General features: G+C 43.7%; 2 protein-coding genes across 2 annotated transcripts in view; one reads left to right on the top strand and one right to left on the bottom strand.

The window, feature by feature from the left end:
- The first annotated feature begins 496 nt into the window (after positions 1–496).
- On the top strand, positions 497–3,882 carry dolk (dolichol kinase). The gene is made up of 2 exons (XM_080017999.1): positions 497–612; positions 1,251–3,882. The coding sequence occupies exon 2, from the start codon at positions 1,386–1,388 to the stop codon at positions 2,955–2,957; it is 1,572 nt and encodes a 523-aa protein (XP_079874125.1). The 5' UTR covers positions 497–612; positions 1,251–1,385; the 3' UTR covers positions 2,958–3,882.
- A 135-nt stretch (positions 3,883–4,017) lies between these two features.
- The window catches only part of phyhd1 (phytanoyl-CoA dioxygenase domain containing 1), a gene marked incomplete at its 5' end in the record, with an annotated part of 9,409 nt that continues 2,726 nt past the window's right edge, over positions 4,018–10,700 (bottom strand). Inside the window, 10 exons of the mRNA XM_080018000.1 lie at positions 4,018–5,173; positions 5,288–5,414; positions 5,624–5,740; positions 5,889–6,017; positions 6,153–6,174; positions 6,257–6,319; positions 6,404–6,459; positions 6,554–6,601; positions 6,684–6,759; positions 8,187–8,339. Coding sequence (XP_079874126.1) covers positions 5,125–5,173; positions 5,288–5,414; positions 5,624–5,740; positions 5,889–6,017; positions 6,153–6,174; positions 6,257–6,319; positions 6,404–6,459; positions 6,554–6,601; positions 6,684–6,759; positions 8,187–8,339 — 840 coding nt within the window. The 3' untranslated portion in view covers positions 4,018–5,124. The remainder of the gene's footprint in view (positions 5,174–5,287; positions 5,415–5,623; positions 5,741–5,888; positions 6,018–6,152; positions 6,175–6,256; positions 6,320–6,403; positions 6,460–6,553; positions 6,602–6,683; positions 6,760–8,186; positions 8,340–10,700) is intronic.

Below are 10,700 nucleotides of genomic sequence, written 5' to 3' on the forward strand. Positions count from 1 at the left end.
GGGCCACTTTTTGAATACTTTAGTAGCTCACATTTATTTCTCTTTAATATTAACACGATGCTTCAAACGAATGTTGTTGGGGTTTTTTTGTCAGTACTTTTAGCAGTAATTGATTTTCGTATCACTGTCTTGATCAGTGTTTTTTTTTTTTGTTTTTTTTTTGATCATTAGGGAAGGCCATCATTTTAAAACATTACTTACAAACATATTCGACAAAATAACAATGGGATAAATAAGTCTTAATAACTCAAAACAAATAGATGACGCTATAGTAAATCAGTCACAGTAAACTACCTGCTGACATTTCTTTATAATAAAATATATATTTCCCGTTGAAGTAAGAACTGCAAACAGAAAACACAATATATAAAATAACCCTAAAGCTTTGCATAAATGAAAAAAAATAATAATAATAAATTAAAACATAAACCTCTCTGTCGACAATTCGCACATAATGGACGTGACGCGTGCGACCACGTGACCTGGCTGTCAAACATGGCCACCTCCTGCTGGGTGTGAGAGTCGCCGGTTGACGGGGGAGCGAGAGCATTGTCGCCGGAACGCGTGTCGTTTGCCCCACGGACGCGCACTTCCCTTCGGCACACGCGTGTGGTAAGTGTCACTCGATCGTTCAGGAACTCCCGTGGATTCATTCGGCCAGGTGGAAAGCGTCGGTTTAGCCGGAGCTCGCTGTTAGCTTGATCGCCTTGGGTCGCAGCATCCTTGGCATGGCCGCGTTTCCCACTTTAGTCAAAAAAAAAAAAATAATAATAATAATAATAATAATAATAAAAAAAATAAGAATATATTTAGGAAAATAACATTTCTGGTCCCCTTGGGCTTTTCGCTCAGCCAGTTTAGCGTTAAATATCGTCCCACAAGAACAAAAGGTTGCGGCGAATGCTGTAAAAAAAATTAAATAAAATAAAATAAAAAATCCAACTCTTTCATTTAGTTGTTATTTATTTCCCAGTACATAACAACAGCACACTTTATCTTTGTTGATGGCAGAAAGCAGGATATTGGGCAAAGTTCAGTTGTAGATCAGCCGTGATGAGTCACCAACGGGCTGCATTTCCACAGTGTTGACATATTTTGTCTTCTATTAAAGACGTCCTTAAAGCCATACCTTATTTTTGTTTTTATATTTTTATTGATACATTGCGTGTGTGTGTGTGTGTGTGTGTGCGCGCGCGCGCCATTTTGGCGATACGTTGTTTTTCGCCAACTTTTTTCTTATTATTTTTCAGATATAAAAGAATTCCTCCGAGCGGCGAGTGGCCGACAGAAGATCATGTGTGGCATCCAGAGCAAGTGATACAGAGCCTTCATTGTTGTACAGAACATCCGTCCGGACTCCCCTCCCTCTCTCTCTCTCTGCAGCCATGCAGATCAACCCTGTGCTGGTGGAGTCGACCGTGGTGCTGGCCGTGGTGCTCTGTGTTCACATGGCCGTGTGGAACCAACATTCCTGGAGCACCATAGCCCTTTTCATCCAGTCTTTCTACGTGCAGCATAAGTGGGACCGCTTACTCAGGTCGGGCGGCGCTGTGTTCCAGTTCCGTCCGTCGGCAAGCAGCGGCATCGTCCCGGCCTCCATGGTGATGCCCCTGCTTGGCCTAGCGCTGAAGGAGAGATGTTCCGCCTCGGGGAACGTCTACTTTGAGCGCTTCTCCATGGTGATCACCGTCACCGGCATGATGCTGTCTCTGTTCCTCTCGCTGATCGCGCTGGGGATCACCCGGCCGGTGCCCACCAACACCTGCGTGATAGCGGGCATGGCCAGCAGTGCCATCCTGTACACAACAAAACAGACGCTGACTGTGTCCGAGGTCATCGAGGTCCTGGAGGTACTGTTGATCTTCGTCTACCTCAGTCTGATCGTGCTGTACCTGCTGCCGCGGTGCTTTACTCCTGGAGAGGCACTCCTCATCGTCGGAGGAATAAGTTTCATCGTGAATCAGCTCATCAAGCGCTCCCTGAGCCTGGCAGAAGTCAAGGGAGAGCCAGTGAACTATTTCCTGCCGGTTGTGGTGGTGGGCTCGTTGTTGCTGGGGGTGTTCTTCGCTCTGCTTTTCTGCTTCATGGAATCGGAGACGTGGGTGTCGTCGCTCTTCTTCCATATGATGACTGCCGTCCTGGTGCTGGGAATTCTCATGCCGTGGCTCTCCCTTTTCATCGGTCGGCACCCCATCATGTGGCTGTTGGACTTTGTCACATTGAACGAGAGGCGGCTCTGCTTGCTGGGCTACTGGGTGTTCCTGGCTTCCGTGGCCACGTGCGTGGTGCTGCACCAGAACTATCAACGTCAATCCGGGTCGAAGAAGCACCAGGCCTCGACCATCGTCCGAAAGTATTTCCATCTCATTGTGGTGGCCACGTATGTGCCAGGGCTCATATACGACCGGCAGCTGCTCCATGTGTCGTCCGTGGGCTGCCTGGCCGTGTTCTTGCTTCTGGAGTATGTGCGCTACTTTCGCATCAGGCCGCTGGGCCAGCTGCTCAGGCAGTTGCTCACTCTGTTCCTGGACGAGCGGGACTCCGGACCTCTCATCCTGACGCACATCTACCTGCTGGTCGGAATGTCTCTCCCCATTTGGTTATTTCCTGGGCCCTGTGCTCCTAAGGGGATATTGCCTGGTGCTGGTGGACTGGTGCCCTACGCGGGTGTATTAGCAGTAGGGGTGGGGGACACTGTTGCGTCTGTGTTTGGCAGCACCATGGGGGAGATTCGTTGGCCCGGCACCAAAAAGACCATGGAAGGGACCGCGACCTCCGTGTTCGCCCAGATCATTGCTGTGGCCATGTTCCTCATATTCGACGCAAGCATCAATCTAAACTCTACCTACTCGTGGATTGTTGGCTCCATCACATTAGTGGCTATGCTGGAGGCCTACACCTCCCAAATAGACAACCTCCTACTCCCGCTCTACCTCTTCATCCTGCTGCTCCTCTGATTGGTGGCGACAGACTGAACATAAAACCATGGTCACTGCTGTTGGGGTCTCATTTTAAAAACAGTGACAAATGATGTAGCTCCGACCCCTTTAGGATACAATCCCCACTAAGATAATGGCGTGGGGGTGGGTCAGGATGGAGATTTACCGTTTGGATATCAATAATAGTATTGATGCAACCTTTTCTTCTTTCTTTTGGGGGAGGGGGATCAATGTGATCAGCACAAATGGATTCAATAATAACATCTCAATGCGGCAAAGTACTCATTTTTGTATTTTGAGAACAAATTGCTAAAACTTATTTTGTAAAGCTGCTCTTTCATTAGCATCGCATTAAATGATTCATTTGTCACTTAGGATGATTTTGATGGTTTTTTTGTATATAGTTGCCAAATTCTCAAGCTCTGAATGAAAGTATTTTTTTTGGAGGGGCACGTCACAGTTGTATCTAGTCTAATCATATGAACACTAGTCATCAAACTCCTCATTTGTTGAACAGGAGGTGGGAGTTTGACTGTAAAATGTGTTGCCCACATACACAATCTAAATGTGTGGATAGTGCAGATGTGCTAAGCTGCACGATTTCTGGGATCTTTCTGGGTAATGTTTTTTTGCAAATGTAAGTTTGCCTTTGCATAGCCTTTGAAGAACAATATTTAAATTGAGTTTCTTGAAATGTCTTATCTGAACCATAGCATTAGAAAACAAAGATTTCTTTTTTTTCTTTTTTTTGCCTGTCTTGGCAATATGAACGACTGACTGCTAGACATTTTGCCTTAAATATATTTTCTATCACACATAATTTACTACTGTTGAAGCTATAGGCGAAAGCATGGCATTTGTCAAGCCATTCAGCAGTTGCAACAATAGATGAGTAGTTCTATATGACAGTAAAATGCATTCCTGCATGACACAAAGCTGAAATTGAAATATGTGAAAAACCTTTTATCCTCAAGGTTTTCATGGTGGAATTGCACCTGACAATGTTAGAACTGACGAGAGCCCCTGTGATACCTGGCAATAGAACTTAACATTCGTGTAGACACAATCCTCGAGGCAAAAAACAAAAAAAAAAAAAAAAAAAGACTCATGGGCTTCACCGAGTGCTTCAGGGAAGATTTTTTAAATATTTATTAGCAATGAAAATATTTCTTAGAAATTTCCTTGACTGGCACAAGGCTTCACCATGCCGTTGTGCATTCTTTGAAAATAATAACAGGTTTAGAACCAGCCACATGTTTCTTTTCAGCATGAAATCAGCCAAGTATTTTATTTTTATATGTAAAGAATGTGTTATCAGCATGGTCCTACAGGTATGTTGTTTTGATTTTTTTGCCTTTATCCCAAAATGTTCTGAAACTGAAAAGTGGTATTGCATGTACATTGCGTAATTAAAGACTATGCTAAAATGATTGAATGTCCTTCAGGTTGACAGAGTTGGATAATATCAATATTGTCTGAGCATTCTAGATAACATTTGACCTCCGATTAGGTTTGAAATTGGAAGCATCCTCTTAATGTTGAAATGCAGAGTCAAGAAATGATGATCACTGTTGTCAGTTTGAGATGTGACTTCCAAAATAGGTAGTTGAATTTAATACTGTTAAGGCCGTTGCAATCATGTAATGTTTGTTGCTGGTTAATTACTATACAAATAATTGTGATTAAAAATAGTATTTGTTTATTCTATGCCACTATAACGGCATATTCTTATAAAAGCCTAATACATGATTATGACTACTAATACTAGGACGATTAAAAATGTCCTTAAATATGGACGGAAACATATGAAGTTGAATCTTAACAATCCTCTTTTTCAGGCTACTCCCGTTAGGGGCCGCCACAGCGGATCATCTGCCTCCACTACTTTCTGTTCTAGGCATCTTCCTCCCTTACACCACCCGCCTGCATGTCCTCCCTCACCACATCCATAAACCTTCTCTTTGGCCTTCCTATTTTCCCTCTCGCCTGGCAGCGCCATCCTCAGCATCCTTCTCCCAATGTAACTCTTACAGAAATCCAAACAATTTTCTAAATTTATCAAATAATTGTGATCAAGTGATTGTTCTAATAACTCTTAACAGCGAATACAATGATCATTTTTTTATGATCAACATCTGTGGCCCATGTGGACCCTCAAACTTGAGGAGCAAATACCACATGTGCGTCATTTGGTGTAAAGGGGTGGGAATGGGAACTCTTCCGTGGGTTGCAACCTTGAAGAACAAAAATGAAAAGTATTAGGGAAGTGATATTCTACAATTCCACTGAAGGGTGTTTCCCCACTCCGGCCATGTAAAAAAAACAGGACCCTGAGGCGCTTCTCTCACCAGTTCTCGGGGCTCCAGAGAGTGTCCTGGGATTCCATGATGTGGAAGGTGTAGATGTGACGAGAGTTCTCCGAGGTGTTGGGAGCGCTGCGGTGCACCACCTGTCCGTGGATCAGGACTACACCACCTGGGAGTTGAAACCACCAGTAGACACATGCAGAGCCTGAATGCTTAAGCCAGTTAATCTAAAAAAGCCACCCGCCCAAAAAAAACAAAAAAAACGACATAACAACAAAACCCCTCCCTATCCTCAAACGAACAGTTATCCCAATCCAATGTCATCCTCAAACACAGTTTTGCTTTGACAATTCATGGAATCGGAACGCCGTACGTTACCTTTTTTAACCGGAACGGCGACAAACTTGTCCTCGTCGTAGGACTGCTCCGTACCGAGGTGATCCGTTGAGATTTGGTCGCCTTTCTGGCTGGTCACGAAGCGGCGAGTGACGTCACCTGGAAAGGAAAAAAGGCGAACAGGGAGAGTAGAATCCGGGAAAAAAAATGAATAAAAATCGAGTCAACCATGAAATGCAAAAAAAAAAATCTGTTTTTCATGGTGGTGGCTTGTGCCATAGTATTGTTGTAGCATGTGTTGGCTCACTGTTGTGGGACCCGGGGATGAACCACAGGCAACTGTTCTCCAGGGTGGCGTCCTCTAGCGCGATCCACAGGCCCACCACCCTGTTCAGCGGCTCGGTGTGCAGGTACGTGGCGTCTTGGTGCGGCAGGACTGAGAAAACAGACGAGGAGATTTCACCGACGGATAACGGGAGGACATCCGGTCGCCGAATGAATTAATGTCGTCAGCGCGTGTAGCTTGAAGCGGTAACGGCGCGCATTGGTTCTTCCAAGGGCGTACGCTCACCTTCCCCTCCGATCCTTGGCGGCTGAAGGAAAGAGCAAAACATTTCAGCGTTAAGCATTTCTTAGGGTGTGCCGACAATTAATGGATGAGCTTGGGCGTTTTACCTTAAATATGTACATGCTTTGCAAAACCACGGGACATTTGAAGTCCAGCTTCTTCATTATTCCCTATGAGAGGAGGTCAACTTTATGTTGCAATGTTGTTTGTGCAAAGAAGGATATCGATTTTGTAATATGTGAGCGTTACCTCACCTGAATCTGAGGCGAATGTGTCACCTTTTTATAGAGAGGTTCACACACATGGAGTCCTACAGAACACAGAATACAATCATCTAAAGGCCTTTGAAGCGCCTCCTTAAAAAAAATGGTCTTGGAGATATTCTGTACATGTTGCCTACTCACCGTGGCCAACTTTATTCAGAGAATGTTGTCTCGGCACCGTTAATTCCCCTGTAAGTTGAGTGAAGTGTCTCATTAACATTTCAGTTGAATAGATAAAGAAATAAAAGCCATCCGTAATACAAGGCATTACCTTTGTCATCGAATACTCCTTTCTCAAAGAAAAAGCGGACTTTGTCTCCGCTGGTGAGCAAATAGTCAATATTCCCCTGCAGGTCAAAAGTGTACATGGTCAATCACCCCAAACCCCAAATAGGCACATACTGTACATAGCTCTTCAGGCAGATGGCAAGCATGAGTAGAAGGAATTTCAAATTAAATTTTGACTCAGGCGAGGATTTAGGCAAAGGTGTGAGATGAACACCCACCAGGTGCAGGCGATGTTGCGGGGTGTCCGGTCAACCTGCCACAGCAGCGGACGCCCAGTAGGGGCGGGCAGATCCATACCAATAGAATCGATAGTACGTCCCGATTTGGAGATCGATTCTACCGCCAATAGGATCGATACCAAAAAAGGGATCAGTTTCTCTCGCCAAAATAAGTCAAATTTGATCTTTTTTTTTTTTTATCCGTAAAAAAATAAATAAATAAATAAATAAATAAAAAAGTATTGTATGTATATATTTCCTCAATTGCGCTTGCTTTGTGCCCGTCAGTTTGGTGAATGACAGATCATCAAAGCCCGCGCGTAACTCCCTAGTTGGAGTTGCCACGTCACGCATGGCAACTGAAACCCCCCCCCCCCCGCGATAGGTACTGATATCAGTGTATCAGATATTAACCAAATTTTGCATTATCACCCACCCCGAATGCCCAGGGGCGCACACTGGTGCGCATGCGCGACCAAAATCAAAAACTCTGCATTGTGAGCGTCCACCCTTCATACGCAGACAATTGCATTTTGTTCAATTGGTGTAACCATTTGACATGGAGGGCTGGCTACCTGAGATTTTCATTTTGTTATCATAAATAGATGAAATAGAGCCTATTACGTGTGTCTTATGTTTAATTTGTATCATATTTAGCCTTTTATATAGATTCCTAGATTTTTAAAGTTGCAAGTAAGAAAGGTGAGTGGCTCCTACAAGTCACCAAAGTAAACCGCGCGAACGCCTCGTGCCGGTTACGCACATTTTAGCATTTTTTTTGTATTTTTAGAGCTTATTGTGCGTAATCACCGGGTGTCATGACATTTCACTGCATATATGTATGACCGTATGTATATGTATGTGACAAATAAACCTCTTGAATGTTGAATCTTGAGAATCCACCAGACAGTGGCTACTGGCGAGTGCATAAAAAAAAAAAAGTAAATTTTACACCCTGGATGTAGAGGGACATGCAGGGTAACCCACATTTGCAGTCTCTGGTCCCTTGTGTGAATTATACAATGACAATCGGGGAAAATTGGGAAAATTTGGGATTATTTTTTCAGGGGGGGGGTCCTCAGTGTAATGGTATGGTCCACTTAAGAGGTGTCTGAAATCGTATTGTTTACAGGTAAGAAGCATACATAAATATTTACACCCACCCCTCCACCCACCCGACCTGTTGTTTATACCTCTTTTGGGGTGGGGAGGGGTGGGGGGGGTTAGACCTCCCTGTAATTCGAACCAAGCTCTGGTCCATTAGTTACCTTTTCTCCGTTGACCATGTCTCGGTTGAAGACGAAACCGCAATGTTGCAAGAAATCCCCCCCACCCACTATTTCGGTCATCCTCTGCCTGAGCTGCTCACACTCCTCTGATGACAGGAGCCCGTCCAGCACCAGGTAGCCATCTTCTCTGTACTGTGAACCAGACGTCATATGCGGTCAGTGCACCTTTTTGAATCAAAAAGACCAAACCCATCCAGATGGTTTGGTTCTATAATAATTATGGCCTCTACATATGGGCTGAACGATTTGGGAAAATCAACGAATTAGGATTTTTCTGAGGGCAATATTGCGGTTGCGATTTAGTATGCAATTTTTTAAAAGTTCTTTATCTTGTGTAATATTCACTAAACACAAGCAATAAATCTTTCTATAGTATAACCAACACAACATTAAATACAGTCAACATATAAACTGCTCTTTCCTGTGGGCCAGGCCTACGTGTTCTGATGAAATGAGGTGAATATTGATGCATGAATTGACATGATTAACATTTTTATTTAACTATTGAATTTTGAAAAGAAAAAGCTTCAATCACAGCAGAATATTGACTCATTGATGGAATTTCAACCCTTGTAATTGCTCGAACTTGAAAATTAACATTCAAAAGATAAGCAGTGTTTCAGCAGAAATGTATTTTTATTGGAATGTTACGCGTATACAGTACGTCCACATACCAAAAAATAAAAAAGACAAATAAAAAATACAAACAGACGCATTGTTCTGGAAGAGGCTCCGTCCTAACTCCGGGCTCTGCCAGCAGCACAAGCCACACACAGCGCACCGTGGCCCCCGGCCGGCGCATCGAGTCTCACCGGGGGCAGCGCGGAGAGCTTAAACAATCGGGGGGCACGGAGAAAGTGCCCCCATTAACGCACGGTCTTGTTCCATACGCAAATGTTTCGTTCCATTAGGAGACGTAATATAAACACACACTGAGCATCGTCGGTAGCGCCGGAAGAGGGAGACAGGTGCTTGTGCCCCTCTCACTCACAATCCCCGGGTGGCGCGCTAGGCAGCCGCCTATCTCACCTATAGGAAGATAGGCGGTATAGGAAATGTCATGACAAACACATCGCACTGTTTCAACTATATTAATTGAATCAAACATACATTGATAAACTCAACTTCTGCCTAATATTGACGTAAACCAATCTTTTAAGATACAAACAGAAATAAGATTTTTGCGTTGAAAATATTAATTTAGTACTTTCTCTGCGCTCAGCTGTCAAGCAACAAAACAACGTATCTAACAAATGCTTGTTAGATATGGGGGCACACACACACACACACACACACACACACTTATCTAAAAAAAAAAAAAGAATAATAAATAAATGAATAAATAAATAAATGAATAAATAAATAAATACAAATGTATACCTTACTGCCCGATCCTAATTTCAACTCAATTTTCTGCTTGTCATTGTACATGGATCTATGTAATACAAGTTATGAAGGAAATTTAATCTTTCTTGATTAGCTCATGGAACATTCAAGGGTTACACTCTTCAGTTTTTGGAGCCAAGAGTACAAACCCAGAGTTTATGGCATGTATTCAAGGACATGACAGGGTGTCGGTAGGACACAGACACCCACTGTCCCCCAGGATACCCCGAAGTGTTCGTACTTTAATTCAAACTTTTTACGACAATCTCCAAGTAGAGATCAACAACTACCAGGCCCAGGGTAGCATTCTGCTGATGGGAGACCTGAACGCCAGAACATGATGTGAGCCTGATGTAGTGGAGTGGATGCTTCTGGCAACGGTCACATCTTCAGACAGCCTTCACTGTAACTCAACCACGCCCCTCCCCAGAGAAACAGCCCCGCCCGTTGGTCAACAAAACAGGCAAAGAGTTAGCGCATCCCCGTCGCTCCTTAGGCCTGTACATGCTTAATAGTAGGACTAGAGGGAACTCTCTAGGGAGGTTCACGTACTGTTCAGCTCTTGGGACTAGTGTAGTTTACTATGCGATCACTGACATGGACCCCTCCTCCATCAGCGCGTTCGCTGTCAGACCACAGACACCACTAACAGACCACTGTCAGATAAATGTCAATCTGAAAACCATGGGACAACAAACCAAAAAAATAAAAAATAAATAAAAAAAAAAAGAGGAATCTGAGGCCTGCAAAATGTTCAAAATACACCCATCACACAGACGGGCTCCTGACGGTGACGTCACCTTTAAAAGTATCATCACTTCTCCTGAAATGACCAACAGGATTCATAAACTTCCTCTCAGGCAAATTTCAAAAAAATCAATCTGGAATAAATAAGGCCACAACACAAATTAATACTATTTTTCCACAAATCAGCCAATAAAGCAGGTCTTACTTAATATAGTTCCACCATAAAACCGAAGCCCAAAAAGGAAGAGTGGTTTGATGAAGAGTGTTGAAAATGTCCCCAAGAAATGTAAGAAACCTGTCCAACCAAAAACACAGACCTGTGTCAGAACTATGCTGAAACCCTGAGAGAATACAAACAGA

The sequence above is a fragment of the Zeus faber genome (genome assembly GCF_960531495.2).
Source record: "Zeus faber genome assembly, chromosome: 17".
In the NCBI taxonomy this organism is placed as follows: Eukaryota; Metazoa; Chordata; class Actinopteri; order Zeiformes; family Zeidae; genus Zeus; species Zeus faber.